Below are 21,598 nucleotides of genomic sequence, written 5' to 3' on the forward strand. Positions count from 1 at the left end.
ACTTCAAAGGTCTCAAATGAACCGCTCAGATGCAAATATTATTACAGCCTTCAGGGTTGATTAGCTTCTTTCATAAACTTATATAGTTAATAACTAACTTACGACTGAATTCCCAAGGGAAATTCCTGGCTCATGGCTATCGTGGCTTTAAATGTTTTCTTACTCTCTTTGCACACCAGTTCTCTACCGAGATGAGGAGCTCTAAAATGGAAAGAAATAGACATATATTAGTAAATATATTAGTAAACTTTCCCCATGTGCTATCATCTTCTTAGGAAGAATCAGTCCTCTTCCAATGACACTTATTAATATCACAGATTTTCTTACTCTGAGCACAGAAATAAATTTAAGTTTCGCTAAAAGAAAATGAGATGTATAAGAAATAAGACAAGGATAACAAAGTACAAAAGTGGAGAAAAATGATGAAACTCAATAAGTTTCACACTGAATATAATTTTAATAATCACTTTTAGGAACAAAGCAAATCACAAAAAACCTTTATAATATCATTGTGTATCTTTAAAATAAGTTATTCAATTCAATCTCTTTTACTGTCTACAGTTCTCAGTGCTGATCAATAACTATGTGAAAAATAATGAATTGTATATTAACTATAGAATAGTGTACGATGGAAACATTTTGGAGAAGTTAGAAAAGTATAATAAACCTTCAATACAAAAAATAATAATCATTATAACCTCTTCCTAAGCATGGGGGTAGGTAATATTTTATTCTCTACTAAAGGAAAATAGTATTTTCTACAAAGGACTATAGTTTATTTCACATGGTTGGCCAGAAAAAACTTTTTATTTATTGATTCATTCAAAATATTTGTAATTCATCATTCTTTTATTCAATAAACATTTGCTGAATATAAACTATGTGCTAGATACGCCACTAAGTATTAGTAATGTAACATTAAGCAAATGTCTTACGTAAGGATGGTGAGAAGTAGTCTGGCATAGGCTAAAGCACAGAAATAATGACAGGAGATGAGCTTGGAAAAACCAAAAGCAGATAAATAGTGAACACCCTTACACACCGTGCTAAAGACTCAGGATAATGAGAGAACACAAAGGTTTAGCATAAAGTGAACCCAAGTAAGCAACAGCACTGGGCAATTCCTCACATTATATTTCCTTAGAACAATATCCTATAGGGTTTTTAGTGAATGTAAATTGGCAGCAAGGATATAAAAAGAAAGCTCTAGCCCGGCCGGGCATGGCTCAGCGGTTGAGTGTCAACCTAGGATCCAGGCGATCGGGGTTCGATTCCCGGTGAGGGCACATGCCCGAGCTGCAGGCTCAATCAATGACTCTCTCATCATTGATGTTTCTATCTCTCTCTCTCTCTCTGCCTCCTTTCCTTTCTCTGAAATCAATAAAGATATATTTAAAAAAATAAAAAATAAAATAAATAAAATTGTTATCCTAAGCTTTTTTTAAAAAAAAAGAAAGCTCTATAACTTAGTGCACATAATTGGGGATACTTCACTTTCATCATGCCTAATCCATATTTTTAAAGGTAAAAGAATTGCTTCAGACAAAACTACTAATAATTCTCTCTAAAACATTTTTACACCTAAATATTCATGTGTTTTTATAAATTATTCTTTTTAAAAACCAAAGAACACAAAATAAACAAACTAAAACAAACAAAACTTACTTTCCATTTTCAGCAGATATATATTCTTCCCATGTAATAGTGTTCTGAGGAGGAGGGGTAAGGGACTGTCTTCGAACCGGCTGCCAAAAAGGAAAAAGAAATAAAGAGGGAGAGGGAGAGAGGCAGAGACAAATACATGGAGTGAGAGACAGAGACAGAGACAGAGACAGAGACCGAGAGAGAGAGAGAGAGAGAGAGAAAGGAAGGAAAAAAAGACATATTTTTAAAAATATAAAATCAAAACATACAATATACTATTAACTGTTTAATCTCTTCAACACAATGCTTTAAGAATTTGCTTCTGCCTGGCTGGCCGTGGCTCACTGGTTGAGCAGCGACCTAGGATCCAGGAGATCGAGGTTCGATTCTCGGTCAGGGCACATGCCTGGGTTGAGGGCTCAATCCCCAGTCAGGAGCGTGCAGAAGGCAGCCGATCAATGACTCTCTCATCATTGATGTTTCTCTCTCTCTCCCCCTCTCCTTTCCTCTCTCTGAAATCAATAAAGATATATATTTTAAAAAAAATTGCTTCCAAGATAGTTCCATAGTGATTTAAGCTCTATCAGTAATATTTATTATGAATTTTTTTCTAAATCTCAAATAAGTCATCAAATAAAACCCATTCATTCAATGGTTTGATCATCTAAAATGTTCTTGGCATTATGCTAGAACGTGAACATGGGAACTACAGAGAAGTACAAAAACTAACCCTGACTTCAAGGAGTTTACAACTCGAAGGAAAAAAACATATATGAACAGTTAATCAGAAATATAAAATACTGTATGATTAAAGGCCAAATGAGCTTACAAAAAACTGAGTAGTACAGGAGTTCAGAAAAGCGAGCAATCTTCTATGGATAATAAACTCAGACTAGGGGATTGGGGCTCAGATTTATATGAAAGTAAAATATAGACAGACTGTTTATTTGATCAGTAACACTGGTAAAAGGTCATGTCAGATTTTAAAACTTACACCTTGTCTTTGTAAAATATGCCTTTTGGATCACTAGAGAGAAGCAATATACTTAGAGCAAGAAACGATTGGGGTAAACCTCAAAGACTCAAAACCCATCTTTAGTACTTCTAGCTTTGTGACTTCAGATAGATTAATTTCTTTAAGCCTCATATTCCTTTCTATAAAGTGGAGCAATGACACTCATTAAATCACTGTAATAATTAAATGATATGAAAAATAAAAAATACAAAATATTTAATACAATGCCTATGTTAACAACTCCAATGTTTTAAAACAGCAAAAAGAAAAAAGAAAACTTGTTGAGGTGCATATGAAATCATTTTTTAACCTGTAGAAGCTGAATTTGAATATGGCGCTCAATTCAGATTAGGCCACTAGAGGATCCTTTGTTATTCCCCAATATAATGTTTTGTTATAATCATCACTAATTAAAATTCATACATTCGGCCCAGGCTGGTTTGGCTCAGTGGTTAGAGCATCAACCCGCAGGCTGAAGGGTCCTGGGTTCGTTTCTGGCCAAGGGCAAGTACCTCAGTTACAGGCTCAATCCCCAGGCCCAGTCGGGGTGCATGTAAGAGGAAACCAATCAAAGTGTTTCTCTCACATCAAAGTTTCTCTCTCTCTTTCTCTCCCTTGAAAAGCAATGGAAAAATATATCCTCAGGTGAGAATTAAAAAAAAATTTTTTTTTTAAATTCATACATTTGAGTAACTAACCTATGTTTACATGACTTGCAAGTTCCCTTGACCAGGAATCAAACCTAAGACCCTTCAGTCTGTGGGTCAATGTTCTAACCACTAAGCCAAACAGGCGAGGGCCAAAAGTATCTTCTTTGATTTCTGACCAGAAGTTGAAACCTTAATTATTTAATCTGTATTACTTTGTTCTATTATATAGCTATCTGAAATTATACTACGTCTTAATTTCAATGTGCAAAATTATAGCTTACTAAAATGCCATTTGAAGACACCTTTAACAATTCAAGTACATCAAGTTACAATTTCTGTTCTAATGAAAATTACGTTGTATGCTGTAAGTATAGATAAATCAATCGAAGACGACTGGCAAATGCTCACGAAATGCTATTCTATAGTTTTTTTCCATGTACTTATCCCAAAATGGTTTGCTGCCAAAATTAAAGATAGCAGTAACCACCACAACAAAATCATTTTTTAATAACTCAATAAAATTTAAATCACAATATAGGTCCAAAGAAATTGTCTGATCAACAGTGGGTGAGGGAAGCAGCTTTGTAAAAAATTAGCTCAGCATTTCCTCTCTCAACTCGTTTCTATTTCCTGAGCATAGCATGTCCTATATCTCCTAGTGATCAAGATACCAGTAAAAGGTGGCTTCTGAAGAATGAAGTTTGGTGAAGCTCTTACTCTATCCCAAAGCCAAAAGAAAAATGTAGAGTACAAAGAGGATCTGGTGGGAGGAAATAGGATCACACTACACTAGCAAGATCACAATTTTAACTTAAACACTGAATGGGGATTCTCAAACGCTTTACATCCTGTACTTATTTAATTGAACTATGGGTGATTCACTCAACACATGAACTTTCTAAACATTAAAGTATATGCCTGGCACAGACACACACAGTATTACCATGAATTAGTTGGGACCTGGCATACCATTCCGAAAAAATCTGTCTATCCCAAAAACATAATCTGGCACAATACCACAGGGGAGAGAAAGCATTCAAGGAATTCAAGCCTCCTCATAGTAGCTTTTAATCTTTTTACAAATGTGACACATTTTACACCACAACCCAGCACTCATACATATACATATTTACACAACACATACACCCTGAAACTATTGTTTTATAAAGTAATAATGATCTGTACTGTGTGATGTGCTCTGGTTTTTCTCTATTATCTTTATTTGGATTTGAATTTTTTTTTTAAAAAAAGGGTGGTCACAACCCACTAAAATTGATTTCATCATTTACTAAGAAGTCCCTATGCTGCAATCTAAAAAACACTGCTTTAAAATTTGATAAAATGTTACCATTTGATGAATCTTGATAAAGGATATTCAAAAATTCTTTGAATTATTTTAGTACTTTTTTTGTAAGTCTAAAATTGTCAAAATAAAAAATAAGAGCCCATCCTTCACCCTGTTAGGGAATAAGACTGCAGAAGCAGTTAACATGTCTCATATCCCTTTGCATTTCCTAACACATGCTAAATAAACATTTGTGGGAAGTTATAGGTTAGAAATGATTTCATAAAGTAAGTGGGCCTTTGCTTAGGCCTTCAAAGCAGTCGATGATTTCACTCGGTGAAGTAGGAAAAAGAATATATGCAAGGGGACATGGATTAAAAATGAACTCTGGGTTTCACGCTTATAAAATGATTTAATCTGTCAGTGAAGCCTCAAAGACCAAGAACAGATTCACACAAGTTATCACCAAAGGCCATATCAAAAAAAACAAAAGGTGTACATAGTGAACAAAACCGACGAGTGTACTTACATAAACTCCCTAAATGCCAGGAGTGAAGCATACCACCTCTCTCCTTACAACATTACAAATTAGGAGTGAAAGTTATACCTCAAAATTCTGCTCCATGATGTTTCCACCTTTACTCAGACTCTCCATAATGGCCTTATTTCGAAGAATATCTTCTTCACTGAGGTGTTCTCTTCTTTTTCTTGATTCTAAAACAAGCCCATTCACCAAATAAAAGTCTGCCAAAAAGTTTCCTACTCTTTCCTAAAACAAAATCAAATATTTCAAAATAATAAAAAAATTAAGTTTGCCTTAGATTAGAAAGTCTCAAAGTAATATACATATACCTGTTTTTTCATAAACATGTAACATTAAGGTATAAATAAATATTCCTTTGGTACTTGAAATTATCTAATTATCTTATGCATTCTAGAAGTTGAAAAATATTTAAAATTACACATTTCAAACTTGTAAAGAAAAAATTTAAATGCACAGATGTATGGCAGCTAATCTGAAAATGAATTAAATTTAAATAAAAATACCACATAGTATTCCTTTAGAATCTACTCCCAAGTAGCACAAAGCTATCTGAAATCTTTATTTAGCTGATAGTCAAACATCATGAGTAACAAGGAGGGGTCAGGGATAATTATTGTTCCCATTTTATAGATAGAAAAGAAAGTGGAATAAAAAGAAACAGTCTAAGTCACATAAAAATCTCTGGTACAACTAGAAATAGTTAACTGTTCCAAACCTCAAGTTACAGCTGCTTTCAACAAAGAGTGAAGAACAGAGCAGTCCAGCTCACCAATACAGCTGTGAACATTAGGAACCGGGGAGAGGGGGACTCGAGAGGTGTAAGGGGCAGCAAGAAGAGAGTCGTTTCCTTTCAATGAAGCCCCCTCCAACATCGAAGTCACCTTTTTAACAGGCCCAACAGGTGGTCAGAGTTTGAAATGCTTTACTTCAAACAACATGATGAAAAGCAAGCTTCCCATTTCCACCTGCATGCAAATCACTTCATCTCCATCTTACTATGTTTTCTGGCATTCCGAAACTATGTGTTTAGAGTTGTTTCCATGTCCACCTTGCTTTTGGTGACCTCCTATCCAGTCACCAGAAAGCAAAGCATTCTGCACCTGTTTCTACCTACAAAATGGGAACCATAAGCATTACTGACTCCCTCCTTACCTGTCAAAGATTTAAGGAGATCACCTAGGCGCTGTTCAAGAGCTTTGAGCTGCTTAGCAGTAGCACTAGATGAATAGCAGCTTCAATTTTTATCTTCTCTTGAAGTGATCCTTCTAATGCTGTCCAGAAGAGCAGAGTACAAAAAATGAGACTTAAGCCAAAAAATGTATTGCAGTGTATGATCTCACAACTGGGAATCCTATAATGCTATTTGTTGCCAAAGAGGCTTAGAGAGGAAAGTTAATGAGCCTAGATCTAAAGTGAGGATTTTTCTGCGGCTGTGAAATACTCAGGTGATAATTATCAGTTTTTGAAATCTTACAATAAAAAAGCATTTATTAAAAGTAAACCATCATAGGCTGACTGGTGTAGCTCAGGGGTTGAGTGTTGACCCATGAACCAGGAGATCACAGCTCAATTCCCAGTCAGAGCACATGCCCCGGTTTCAGGCTTCATCCCCAGTAGGGGGCGTGCCGCAGGCAGCTGATGGATGACTGTCACCATTGATGTTTCTATCTCTCCCCCTCCCTTCCTCTCTCTGAAATCAATAAAAAAAATTTTTAAAGAAAAAAGTAAACCATCATAGAAATAAAAATTTTAAGTGTGTATTTCTTATAATTCAGCCATTTTATTTCTTGCTATCTATAACAGACACTGCAAAGAAATGTAAAAGAATGGTAAATGCAACATCATTCATAATGGCAGAAAACTGGACACAAATGTGTGTCCATTCATCTAAATGTCCAAAAATAAGAGACTGGATAAATAAATTACAATACAGCCATACTATGGAATACTATGCAGTGGTTAAAATATCACAACTAAAGCTACATATTACTACAGATATACGTTTATGGGAAGCATAAAAAAAGTCTTAAGGATATACAAATGGATAACCTTCTGCAAGGTGCTCTGGGATTGAGTAGTGGTCACGGGGGACTTTTTAGCTCTGTGTGTAAGGTTGTGTGGAGGTTAATTTTATGTCAACTTGGCAAGACTATGGTGTCCGGTCCTTTGGTCAAGCACTAGTTCTAGATGTTTCAGTGAAGGTATTTTTTAGATGTGATTAACACTTAAATCGGTAGATGTGGAATATAGCAGACTACACTCCATAATGTGAATAGGCCTCATGCAATCAAATTGTAGGCCTTAAGAGCAAAGACTGTTTCCCAAAGGAAGAGCAATTCTGCCTCAAGACTACAGCAAGAAACCCTGCCTGAGATTCCAGCCTGCAGAGTTCAGAATCAAGACCACATCAACTCTTCCCTGAATTTCCAGCCTGCTGGACTGCTCTATATATTTCAGACTGGCCGGTTCCTACATTCACATGAGACAATTCCTTAAAATAAACCAATCTCTCCCTACCCCTCTCTCCTTTTCTAAATATCTATTTGTATATCTATAAATCTCTATACCTATATCTATACCTATATATCGATATACCTATATGTATATAGGTAGATATTTAGGAGAGAGAGATCTCCTATTCTTTTTGCTTCTCAGAGAACCCTGACTATTAATATGGGCTGTTTTTGTTTTTCCAGTAACAACATATTCATTTTTACTGTAATATAAAATTAAAATAATTTTTGAAAGCAGTAAGTCCTGCCCCTTACTTGATCTAGTTACTTACTCTTCGCTTTAAAATTTTATAAAATGCTTCTTCATGTGTCTAATTTAAAATTTTTTTGAGTATATTTTGAACATTAAAAAAATTTTTTTGATTGATTTTAGAGAGGAGGAGGGAGAGAGAAAGAGGGAAAGACAGGGGGAGAGAGAGAGAAACATCGATTTGTTGTTCCACTTACTTACGCATTGTATTCACTGGTTGCTTCTGGTATGTGCCCTGACCGGGGACCAAACCTGCAGGCTCGGTGTACTGGGACAATGCTCTAACCAACTGAGCTGCCTGGCCAGGGCTTGAACATTCTTACATAGTCTCTTGCTGACAGATAAATGGTAATTATGGAAAAAATTTACAGTTAACTAAGGGGAAATCTCTACTGAAATTTAGTAACAATGTTGTAGAAATGTAAGCATATTTAATTGTAATCATAAAAAGAGAATACTGAGAAACAGAAATTAGATAAATAGTTTAGAAGTCTAAAAGTAGAAAGAAAGAAGGTCCAGGGAAATGAATGCAAAGGTGTGTCCCTCTTTGTGGTCTTCCTAAGGAACAAAGCACTAGGGAATATAGTGAAACCATGTGAAGACACTGCTCCTTGTATGATAAGGCAGCTGACAAAAAGAATCTTTCCCAACATAGGATTCAAAATGAGCTAAACTGTCTCTCCTGGCTTCTTTAAGAATATTTTCCGCCCAGCCGGGCATGGCTCAGCGGTTGAGCATCAGCTGGGATCCAGGGGATCGGGGTTCGATTCCCAGCCAGGGCACATGCCTGGGTTACAGGCTTGATCCCCAGTCGGGGGCATGCAAGAGGCAACAAATCAATGACTCTCTCATCATTGACGTTTCTATTTCTCCCTCTCTTTTCCTCTCTCTAAAATCAATAAAGATATATTAAAAAAAAAAAAAAAAGAAGAATATTTTCCAACTCTGCAACCAACCATTATAATTCCCTATGTGGATGCAAAGAGGAGAGAATAAACTACCTGACGACAATTCAGTAAGCTACTTTTTCCTGCATTTCTATGACATTATTTTGGCAACATTAAATACTAAACAATCCTTAATGTTTAAAAATCTAAATTTGTACATACTGTTTTATCTTCCCGAAAAAGCCATCCTGTCTGGGCACGTGTGAAAGAAATTGATTTGGTTGATAGAGTTGCAGAGTAAATATCACTACTCATTAAAATGTCAACCTCTTCTTCTGTTTCCATCTCTGATTCCTGGGGAGGGGGTAAATGTTAAATATAAGAACCTAGGTTTTCAAAGGTTATTAGCATGACATATGACAATAACAAAATGTTAGGAATTTCTAAAAAGGAAACATTCTTAAAAATGTGAAGCGCTACTTATTCTAAAAACAATTATAGAATTTTAAACTGCATATATTTAAATAAGTTAGAATTATGACTAATTATGAATCTATCAATTATATCCATTCAACATTTATTGAACAGTTACTACTTATATATGCATATTAGAATAAACAAGTATTTCCTGCCTTAAGGATTATTGCTCAAAACCAGCTTTTCTGTAATTTTTAGGCATAAAATACACACATATACATACCCTAAATACCAGTACTTTGGTAATCTCATCAATACTATAACATCGGCTAATGTTTATACTACTAACCTTAATCTCTGGTTGACCTTTCATCAGTACCATATTTCTAACTTATCTCTGCCTAGTTAGCAATGCTGTTCTCATTTAATATTCAAGAGGTCAAACTATTTAGTAAATATCTGAGTCAGGAATAAAGGTCAGCAAACTATGGCCAGCAGGCCAAATCCAGTCCACTACATTTTTCATAAAGCTTTATTAGAATATAGCTACAATCATTCATGTACATAATGTCTATGGCCGCTTTTATGCCAATAACAGCCCAGTTGAGTAGTTGTGACAGAGACCATATGGCATACAAATATATCTAAATATCTAAAATATTTATTACCTATACCTTTACAGAAAGAGTTTCCCAAACTCTGGCCTAGAATGTATTGATGCTGTATTAGGCACCAGAGAATACAACTAAATGAAACCCATCCCTTTGAGGAGCTTAACCCAACAGAGGAAGAAAGCCATATAGACAAATATAGCAGAAGACACTCTATGATACCATATTCAATGGAAGCATAAAAAAAAACAAGGGCCACCTGGCAGGGGAGGAAGTGACATTAAGCAGTGCCCCACAGGTATGAGGGTGCAAGAAGAAGGGCATTCCAGGAAGTGGAAACAATGTGAACAAAGAAATGATTGGCTAAATAGCCTGGCAGATCTGGAAAAATGCAAAGAGCTCAGTACTAGGATATCTACATAGCAAAGTAAGAAACAGACAGGAAAGTGAGCAGGAGGAACCATGTCATGCTAAGGAATTTGGATTTCACTCTGTAGGAATAGCAAACTTTTAAAATGTCTTTAAAGAAGGCAGTTTTCATGAAATTGTTTTCCATGTTCAATCTATCTCCAATATGTGAGAAAATTTAGAAGCAGACAAGAAGGGGGCCAGGAAGATCAATTATAAGACTTGTGATAGTCCAGTTGAAAGATAATGTATCTAAATTAAGGCATTAAAAGTATGAATAAAAAAGGAATACTTATAAGACACAGGGAGAAAGAAATGACTATACATGATCTTTAATTAGAAAACATGGGAATACAAGAAAAGATGTCAAAAATAACTCCTAGTTTTCTGGTTGAATAGAGAATGATGTCACTCACCAAAAGGAGGAAAATGGAAGAAAGGGCAGGTTTGGAGGGAAAATACTGAATTGAGCTTTAGACAAGCTAAATTTTGAAGTTATCTGGGAGACATACATGACATCTCATTAGGCATTTAAATAGACACATCTCTGCTCAGATTTATCTGGGATACAAATATATGCTTTGTGAATCATCAACCTATAGGAGGTAGGTAGAGCTGTGTGAATGGAAGAGATTATTCTGCCAGTCTGTAAAAATAAGAACTACATCAGAGGCAAATCTATATTCAAGATAGCAAGGGGACGGGAAACAATGGACCAAGGTCAAATCACAAGGAAATGAATATTTTAAGAACTGAGTTATCAATAATAGCAAATACTTCAGAGAAGTCTAATAAAGAGAGGGTTGAAACAAGTGCACTGATTTTAGCAATGGACTCAAAATGAGCATCATCCCAAACTCCAAACCTATTTCCTTTTCCAAATGCCCCAGTTCTATCAGTGGAACCACCATCATCACTCCACTCTTCAAGATAGAGTCACTACACTCACCCTTAAATCTTTCCAATTCTTAATTCACTCAATCTATTAGCAAGTCCTATTATTTCATTCTTCGAAATGTAAGTCCTAATTTCTCTTTCTTAATTCTGCACTACACCACCCCAGTCAGGAACCTCATCCCCCCTCAACTGTATAACCATAAAAACTTCTCCCATAATTCCCTGCCCTCAATCTCTTTCTTTCCAATCCATTTTGCAGATTAACTGTGTGACCTTGGAGATGTCATTTAACATCTATAAGCCTCAATTTTCTCATGTGTAAAATGAAAATAATACAAGTATTTTACTTTGACAGGCTATTTTAAGAATTTAATGAAAAATACTTTTTAATTAACTAATGCTTAATATAATACTAATATATGACAGTACTAGATATACACTATTAATACAGTACCACTATCCATAGCACCTAGCAATGTCTAGCATTTATTAGGTGCTTGATAAATGTTTAAGAAAGGAAGGGAGGGAAGGAGGGAAAGTGAAAGAAATACATAGATTAATTCACTTATATTACTTTTGGATCTTATCAATATCTTGTTTAAGAATCTATAACTCTGGCCCTAGCCAGTTTGGCTCAGAGGTTACAGTGTCAGCCGGCGGACCAAAGGGTACTGGTTCGAATCCCGCCAAGGGCACCTATATTTGTTGCAGGCTCGATCTCCGCCCTTGTTGGTGTGCATGCGGGAAACAACCAATCAGTGTCTCTCTCACATTAATGACTCTCTCTCTCCCTTTCACTCTCTTTGAAAAGAATGGAAAAAATATCCTTGGGTGAGGATTAAAAAATAAAAATAAAAAAAAAAAAAAAGTTAATTAATTTAAAAAAAACAAACAAAAGAATCTATAATTCTGTTACCAACTACAGGAAATCCTAAGTTATCTTTCTGGCTCTTAAGGCCTTCCATAAACCATATCGCCATACTCAACAAGAGGAACCTTCACTGTACTCAGATCTCCTTTCTGCTTCCCCAAAGACCATTCTTATTCCCACTTCCCTGACTGTACTCACCCTGTGTGCTCCACAAGGAATACCTTCTCCTCTTCAATCTAAATCTTCATTGCTCAGAGCCAGTTAGGAAACTACTTTTCAATAGTACCGTACAATGTAACTAAGGTCTCATCAACAGATACGGTAGTAGGAAGGTCTAATCTAAGAGATGTTGAGGAAGGAACCATAAGATGTGGTGAATGATAATATGGGGAAATGAAGTGGTGAAAAATAAAAACAAAATTTAAAAAGCAACAGTGACAAAACAAAATGCTAAGAAAACTTTGTAGGCCTATCAATGATACTGAGATATCAGAAAAGCTTTGTCTTTCCAGCATCTCTAAAAGCTGGGAAAGGGGCCTTCAGGGAACAAAGGATGAAGATATTGGTGCATACAGTTCTCAGTGGTGGTTCTGGAGGCAATACCAATATGGATTTATGATGTAACAGAAGGAAGATAACTTTGTACTCTAAGAAGGAAAAGATAAGGGAAAAGAGTGAGGAAAAACAAGAGTACAGGCAGAGAATCAAAGTAAGTGTTCATAATCAGGAGACAGAGGTGGTCAGCAACATTTTAAAAGAAGCTAAGGTTTCAAGATACTAAATAGTGAAAGGGCCAGCACAGGTTCAACAAATGAGAACTACAAGGAGAACTAAGAGAAAATGGAGTTCATTTAACTAGCAGATCACCAGTGAATTATGAGCAAACAGCTTCAATGGATTGGTCAAGATGAAAACCAGATGATAATTAAAAATAAAAAGCTAGTAGTAAGAAAATGAAAGCTTTAGGATTGACCCATCCAATTATACCTTATGCCTTTTAAAACAATTACACTGAAACTTGGTTGCATACAAAGACATTTTTTAAAAACCATTTAGAATAATGCTCACCTCATGGTGTATTCGCTGATAAACTTTTTGTTCATTGTCTAATACTACAAAAGATTCAGAGGGTGCTGCATCCCCATTGAAAATGAAGCTTAAATCCCCTCGTTGGCACTTCATGTCAGTAAAGTCAATGAGAGTAGTGTCAAGCCTGTGAAAGATGGGTAGATGAGAAATTCTGACAAATTTCAATAAAACTCCATAATAATTAAACAAGCTTTGTTCCTTTCAAACTCAAACCAAGATGCTAATACCATATTAAAAGTCAAATTTAAAGATAAGCCCTGCCCAGCTGGGCACGGCTCAGTGGTTGAGCATCGACCCATGAACCAGAGTCACAATGTGATTCCCAGTGAGGGCAGGTCAGGGCACATGCCCAGCTGTGAGCTCGATCCCCAGCAGGGGGCCTGCAGGAGGCAGCCAATCAATGACTCTCATCATTAATGATTCTATCTCTCCCTCTCCCTTCCTTTCTCTGAAGTCAATAAATACACACACACACACACACAAATATATATTTTTTAAGATAAACCCTGGCAGGTATGGCTCAGTGCTTAGAGTGTTGGCCCTTGCACCAAAGAGGCGGGTTTGATTCCCAGTCAAGGGCACATATTTGGGTTGCAGGTTCAATCCCCGGCCACAGTTGAGGTGCATGCAGGAGGCAACCAATCAATGTGAGATCTTTCACATCTCTCTCTCTCCACCTTCCTTCCCTTCCACTCTTTCTAAAAATCAATGGGAAAAATATCCTCAGGTAAGGATTAACAACAACAAAAATTTAGAGATAAAAGCTAAATTTAAAATATCTTTTCTACCTGCATTTCATTTTTCTGAATATATAACTCATTAAAAGATTGTTCCCCATTATTGAAGTCTTGTGCCCTTGCTCCCTACCATTTCCTTACTGTAGCTATTCCATAAAAGTAACTGGGAGGAACAGAAAAAGAAAGCAGACCTAACGTTCCTTGATTCCTCTAAGACCATGTTACTGGTTCAACGGAGCATTTAAGAGGGATGAAGCAATGGATATACCACATTCTTGGCCTTTTGCTCTACATCTATGTCTTAGGCCTAACCATCAGGTACCAAAACTTGCTTCATCCTTCCACATAGTAACCCATTTAACTTACTCCAAATTCTTAGCCTTTCTGTTTGACTTCCCAGATTCAACTAGCATTCTCTTTTCCAACATCTCCACGGCCCGAAAATGTTATGGATCATTCCTGTGTCAAAAGCTCACAGATTCACACTCTTGTGCTCTTTGGTAACCAATACCTGGCATATTCTACCTCAATGAGTTGGTCTCAAATAAAATCCACAAATCACTACTTGCTGAAATTAGGGAAAATACTGGAATGGAAAAGTTCCCAAGTACCCTGAAGTCCTTCAATCTTTGAAGGCTTTATAAATTGCATCAGGACCTCGCTGACTGGCTGCTCAAAATATAGTACTTAACCGAAGAAATGGGTTCACACATCTGTTATAAGATGCTGATCATGCCCAAGGAAACACCTTTACATCTTTGTGAGAGACTCACTCTGGCTACTGAGTTTCTAATGCAATTATAAGAATTCATTACTTTGTAGGCTTTTCAGTTTTTACCCTGGACAACGCAAAGTGAATGGGCATTTGTGGTTTCCCTACACCGAAAAAGCTGAGAAATGGAACATTTCTCACATACTGCATCAAAAGAATAACTAGGTTTACATCAACAAAACTAGTGACTTTTAAAAGTGAAAGTGAGCCCCGGCCAGTGTGGCTCAGTTGGTTGGATATCATCCAGTGCACCGAGAGGTAGCCAGTTGGATTCCCGATCAGGGCACATGCCCAGGTTGCAGTCTAAATCCCCAGTAGCGGAGGGTAAAGAAGGCATCTGATCGATGATTCTCTCTCAACATTGATGTTTCTATCTCTCTCTCCCTTCCTCTCTCTCTAAAATCAACAAAAACATCTTTTTTTTAAAAAGTGAAAGTGATACTATTAATAATTTTACCAGAACAGGGGTGAACCAGAGAGAGAAGTTTGATTACCCTATGTGCAAGAAGCTCTTTTCTGAGCCATAGAAAATATACGTATCCCTCAGAATGAAATCAAGAAGCACTAAAAAAAGCAAGTCAACAACTCCTATAGGAGTGAACCCTGTCTGCTGCTTTATAGCTACTATTGTGCTACTAGTGCCTACACTACTAAACATGTCCTGTTATTGCTTGTACACGTGGCATGAGAAAATAATGCCAATAAAAGAGGTTTATCCCCTACCTTTATGAGGTGTGGACTAATGATAGTATCAAAAAGAAACATCAATTTATGTAAGTGCCCTATTTGGACTCCAAGCTTCAGCTACTAGGAAACTCTATACCCCAGATAAAAAATTAAAATAAGGGCCAGAACACTCTCTGCCTCCATTCCATTCTTGCCCATCTTGGATGAGAGTGGTAGTGAGCTTCAAGGGGTTAAGGGTGAAAATAGTGAGAAAAGAGATACAAAGGGAGACAAAGACAGACTGACATGGTGATATTTAAGCTCCTAGATGTAGTCACACCCAAAATCAGTCACAGTCGATTTTATTTCATCTGTGTTTTTATAATTTGCAACTGAAATAAGACTATCTAATACATCGTCTGCAATATCCCTGATATTAGATTGCCAGGTAAACATCACACATGCCTCATAATGAATGATAAAATTTATCATGATGGTATTTTAATGTATTAACTAGTCTTTGGCTTTAAGCATATGAACCTAAATATTTTAACTTTTTGCACCATGATGGCTATGAAAAACAAAACATTCTTTATACAAATGCAAAGATTTACATAAAAAATATTTTTTATATAAAAACTTGAAAAATGCTAAATAAGACTGAAAAAGGAAATAGAATCTTCTCTTGAGACAGGAAAAGACTGAAATGGGGCAAAGTTTGCAATGATCACTTCAGTCAGTGGGTAAAGAGCACCCCAAATTATTCAAATTAATAATAAAAATGTTTTAGTACTTGCAACAATAAAGTTGCTCACACTTTCCTATTTCTACTAAAGTATTAATCTCTCCTTGACACCAGAGAAGACATTTTACAAGATCAGCTGGCTACCATGAGATACAAGTAAACTTTAAAGATTTCTTTGAACATAGTTTAAAATTCAGCTTCATTTGAAGTGATATTTTTTTAAAAAATTAATAGTCTCATGACATTTAAGGCTGAAAGTTTTTATTTAACGTTAACAGACTTTTTAAAGTCAATTCTTGTCATATATGCAAAAAACCTTTATCAAACATCCTAAAATCCAGCCTCTCCATTAATGTGGTAAACTGTGTTTGGTAACAAGAGCTTTAGAACCTATCACATTTCTCCTTCATCCTCGGCTGCTAGTAAGCCCTAGGTCTGAGTGTCTCGCTACATTACAGTACCTTTCCCTTAACCTGTATTCTTTAACACAGTGATCCTCCCTCAGGCTCCTATTCTCATGTCTCTATTTTAACCATTTTGTGCTTTTATTTATTACCTTATTATATAACATTTATCATAAAATTTACTTCCAAAAGTCACATATAAACATGAAACAATTTTTTAAAAGAGAAAGATGCTCTTTTTTTCCTATTTCTAAAAATTAAACAAAACTAAAATTAACCTTTTTTAAAAAAAAGCAGCACATGGAAGAAAATACTATTCTCCCAAAGTATCTACTACCTTTGGCAGCACCTATATTAAACATTTTTAAATTGATGGATAATTTTTTGATGACTCCATAATATATTGCAAACAATGGGCTGCTGAATTAAATCTACATCATTATCAAATCCTTGCTTAGTTTCTCGTCTATATTTTTCTGCATTTTCCAAGGTTTTATAATTATCATAAATTTAATGTGCATGAGCACTACCATAATTAAAAATATCTGAGGAGGCTATTTTGAAAAAACAAAAAACCAAGAAACTTCTTCTTTAACCAAATTCTACTGCTTGAGAATAATTACCCTAGAACTTACTTCCAACTAAAGGTTATCTCTTCACTAGAATTCATATTACATAATGAATTTTATAAAGAGTATATTTTTAAATATTTCTGCCTTGTTACATGGTGAGAACTGATAGGAAGTCAGAGGTCCTGGCTCAGCTATTAACTTGCAATAGGCTCCTATAAAAATCACTTCACCTCTCTAAACTGTCTCATCTATAAAACAGTTTATATGAAATAATATTTTAAAACATTTCCAGTTCTAGACCCTTAGTTATCCAAATTACTATTCTGGATATGTATAAATATATATATGTATATGTAATGTTTTATATATATAACTTATAAATATACTAATATACATGTATATATAAATTGGCATATTCAGTAGCATTATATATAGTTTCCATATTTATATTTAATTTATAAATATACCTATATTAATATAAAGCTAAAGATATAAGGAATGCTAAAAGTAAAATTCTGAAATGAGTAAAAGAGATTTCCCATAAGATCCAGTAATCAATCTTAGTTTTAAAAGGAAACAAAAGAAAATTAAAATTAGCCTTAAAGAGTACACTAGAATAGGTAAATGACTGAATAAATGAATGGATTCATGGATGGGTAGATAGGGGACAGAAGGGTATAAGAGTGATGGGGAAGAAAGGATATTATGAGTTAGGTCTTCCTTATGTGTCCCTTTTCCTTAAAAAGCCAGGATCAAGGAGATGACCACCTTAAATCTTCTTAGTATTACATCATGTTCTTCACTGTTTGCCTTCTAGATACTCTGTAGCTGAATAAGAATAATACCTCTGTTTTAATCGAGAGTTTATGCCTTTGGTTATCTGTAGTATGTCTCAAATGAGAAAAAATATTGTGACTATACTACAGCATGTTTAAGTTATAAAATACTACATCCAAATGTAAGCTTTAACTCAAGAGAGAGAAAAAAACCTTTCTCTAATCTCAATTTTCTGTTATTCAGAAAAAAAACTGAATCATCTTACCTGATATTGATACCTTGTTTGTATATTTTACATGCATCAGAAGGCAGAATTCGGGAAAGTAAAGGCACTGTATTTTTTTTAAAAAAAGAAAAGGTAAAAATTAATTAGAATGTAAAGATTTTAAGAATTTACCAAAATTCTAATAATTTCCTTTAAAATAGTATTTTCCCACTTAATATATAAAGCAATTTTGAGCAACTTCAAGTATCTATTAATTTAATTATATTTGCTGTATAGTTCACCACATTCCCCACCACCACCCCTGCCCATCCACCAATACAGTAGCAGAGCTGATATGTTACTTACGGCTTTATATTGCAGGATATTATTACAGATGAGAAAGCTATGCCCTATGGTAACTAAACCCTCCTGAATGGATAACCAGATGGCCCTGAATCCTATCTGATCCTTTATATAAAATGTGATTATATAATACAGTAATGTGTATAACAGAAAAAGATATTTTTAAAGCTAAATAATTGAATTTTGAGTTTGAATCCCAAATATGTGACCTTGGTTACTTAAGCACACTGTACCTCAGTTTCAAAATCTATAAAATGGAATCATACTATTTACCTAGAGATGTCTACATTCCACTGTTGCTCACATTCGTATGACAGCTACCTTTTGATAGTTTTTTATTATTTATTATCTGCTACGTTTGGGGGAAATTCAAGTTATTCTATGGATGAATAAATCTGCGTTAACAGGCGATAATAAACTACCACATACCCAAAAAGCTCAAAATTTCTGAAAGATCACATCAGATATGTATGAGTGTGTGTGTGCATGTGTCTGTGTAAGATATATTACAGGTATATTTTTAAAAATTCAGTGCTTAAAATGGGTGATAAATCAACATGGGTTAGAAAGGAACAAAAACTTAAGGGAAAACTGAAGACTAGTTTTTAGTTAACTTTTTCAGAAGTATCAATATTTTCTACTTAACACTAAAGGTACACTTAACATATCAATGCCTTTTTAAAATCGTGAGAGGTGCTTGGCTCAGTGGTTGAGCATCAACCTAGGATCCAGGAGATTACCGTTAGATTCCCGGTCAGGGCACATACCCGGGGTGCAGGCTCGATCCCCAATCGGGGACATGCAGGAGGCAGCCGAGCAATGACGACTTTCTCATCATTGCTGTTTCTCTCTCTCTCCCTTCCTCTCTGAAATCAATAAAGATATATTAAAAACAAAACAAAACTGTGAAAGGTTGTTTAATCCAAAATGATTTCCAGCAATGAAGAGTTTTCTAGACATTTTATTATACAAAAGTAAGAAATGTTTACTGCCCAAAGAGAATGAAATACCAACTAAGAGTTACACTAGTCAAAGAATATAAGAAATCATTTTCTGATCAAAATTTCTTTATATGAAACAACAGAAGAGCAATAATAGCATAAATTTATGTAAATGGTCAAAGTTCTTCTTTCATGCTAATTAACTGAGATGCAGTTTTCCTGTTCTCAAGCATTTGATGTAGGATGAACAAGATGGTTAGAGGAAGACAGCACTCTAAATCATTAACCGAATTTATTACATCTTTTGAAGTAGTATGGTAACCTAGAAACACACAATTTAGGATCATATCCCAAAACCCACTTGTCAAAAAATCAAAAAAGGAAGAAGAAAGGAATGCAAAGAAAAAATAACAAGCTTAGAAGTAATTTTTCATAAACACAATTTCAAAAATTATTTCATAAGTAAATCCCAAGAAAATAATCTAATGCAGCAAATAAGAAAGCCACTTAAAAATGAAGCAAGGAGAATGATGAAATATATTTGTAGTGATTGAAAATGTTTCTGGAGAACATTTAAAGATGTTAAATATGTTTATGTAAAATATAATATAAAATAAAAAATCAGGATATGAAAAAAAGAAGCTGGGGGATTTGAGGGACTGACATAAAAAACTAAGAAAGGAAAGGAAAGAGGGAAAAGTACAAGCAAAAAAGAGTGCTGCTATTACTGCGTTCTAAAAGTAGAGCAATTGAGCCCTAGCCAGTTTGGCCCTGTGGTTAGAGCGTCAGGCTGAAGGGTCCTGGGTTCGATTCTTGCCAAGGGGACATGTACCTGGGTTGCAGGCTCAATGCCCGGCCCCAGTCGGGCATGCGTGGGAGGCAGACAATCGATGTATCTCTCTCTCATCGATGTTTCTCTCTCTCCCTCTCCGCCCCCTTCCGCTCTCTCTGAAAAGCGATGGAAAAACTATCCTCAGGTGAGGATTAAAAAAAATACAAATAGAGCAATTTACATTTTTCCATTTCTGTGATGACTTTTTCCTTTTCCCATGTAAATTGAACACTTAAACTCTCTATATTTTAAGTTATCTAAGTGTAATCTGAGAGTCTAACACAGTATTGCAAAGGTAGCATAATTCACTGAACTGAAAAATGAAGTCTCTAAATTTAAATTTTGATTTTGCTACCTTACTCCCTGATTTTAATTAGCATTTCTAAGCCTAATGTTTTCCATCCATGATATGCAAATAATGATCCCAAATATATAGGGTACAGTGAATACTCTGTAGATTATGAGATAAAGAAATTTTTTAAATTATCAGTTTTTCTGTTGAAACATGCTATATGCACAATCCTAAATTTGAAGTAGAGATTATGATACTGTAAATGAACACTTTACAATATATACAGGGCTCCCTTAAAAAACATGATTTCATTTCATTCATAGCAGAACAAAACTTTGCAATAGATTGGGCAATTATTATCCCCACTTTAACCAAGTCTGAAGCTATTTTCATCCAAACACTGAGTATAACCCTCTGAGAAAGTGTGCATGCTCCACTATCTGTAAATTAAACTGAACCCTGGGATCTCAATATTTCTTAGATTCCCCTTACTTCTGGGTTGCCTTTTTTTTTAATATTAGGGGTTTCGACAAGGAGAAGAAATATGCTTAAACTCTAAAATAAAGCTTGATACTCAAATCTAATAATAGAAATTATCCAGTGTTTTTTAATCCAAAGTGTCTAAGCTAAATCTAGCCAATGAGTTTTAGTTTTTAGAATTAAGTATGACATCTAACCATCAGGTGCTAGTTTTGACACAAAATCAGAAAAATCCTTTATCAGCAATGAAACCGATGTGCTGACTTTTTGGTGACAAAGTCAAGTTCTCAAAGAAGTAACACTTTCAACAAGTACCTCAGTGGTTGCATCATGAATTTGATTAGGCAGCATGTACAATGTGTTTATATACAGATGCATGTACAGCTTCAGGAGTGATTATATCCATTTCTATTTCTTTATACCATTGAACTGTCACTTTTAAAATAATTTAAAACATTTTGCTCAGCAAGATAAAAAGACTATTTTGGAATTTTTTAATTTATTTTTTAATCCTCACCTGAGGATATATTCTGTCTACTGCTTTTCAGAGAGAGTGGAAGGAAGAGAGAGACATCAATGTGAGAGACACATCAATCGACTGTCTCCCGCACGTGCCCCAGTTGGGGCCGGGAACTGAGCCCAGGTACGGGCCCTTGGCCAGAATGGAACCCGGGACCCTTCAGTCCGCAGGCCGATGCTCTGACCACGGGGCCAAACCGGCTAGGGCTATT

At 35.3% G+C, this 21,598-nt stretch overlaps 1 protein-coding gene across 2 annotated transcripts in view; it reads right to left on the reverse strand.

The window, feature by feature from the left end:
- ANKRD13C (ankyrin repeat domain 13C) overlaps positions 1-21,598 on the reverse strand; it is a 61,395-nt gene that overhangs the window by 4,876 nt on the left and 34,921 nt on the right. For both annotated transcript variants that reach the window (XM_016216793.2, XM_016216791.2), the window contains 6 exons: positions 18,020-18,086; positions 13,061-13,205; positions 9,011-9,142; positions 5,202-5,363; positions 1,666-1,745; positions 103-201 (listed from right to left, as the gene is read on the reverse strand). In XM_016216793.2, the coding sequence (XP_016072279.2) occupies positions 103-201; positions 1,666-1,745; positions 5,202-5,363; positions 9,011-9,142; positions 13,061-13,205; positions 18,020-18,086 (685 nt within the window). The remainder of the gene's footprint in view (positions 1-102; positions 202-1,665; positions 1,746-5,201; positions 5,364-9,010; positions 9,143-13,060; positions 13,206-18,019; positions 18,087-21,598) is intronic.

Source organism: Miniopterus natalensis, chromosome 9, assembly GCF_054644295.1.
Source record: "Miniopterus natalensis isolate mMinNat1 chromosome 9, mMinNat1.hap1, whole genome shotgun sequence".
Lineage (NCBI taxonomy): Eukaryota > Metazoa > Chordata > Mammalia > Chiroptera > Miniopteridae > Miniopterus > Miniopterus natalensis.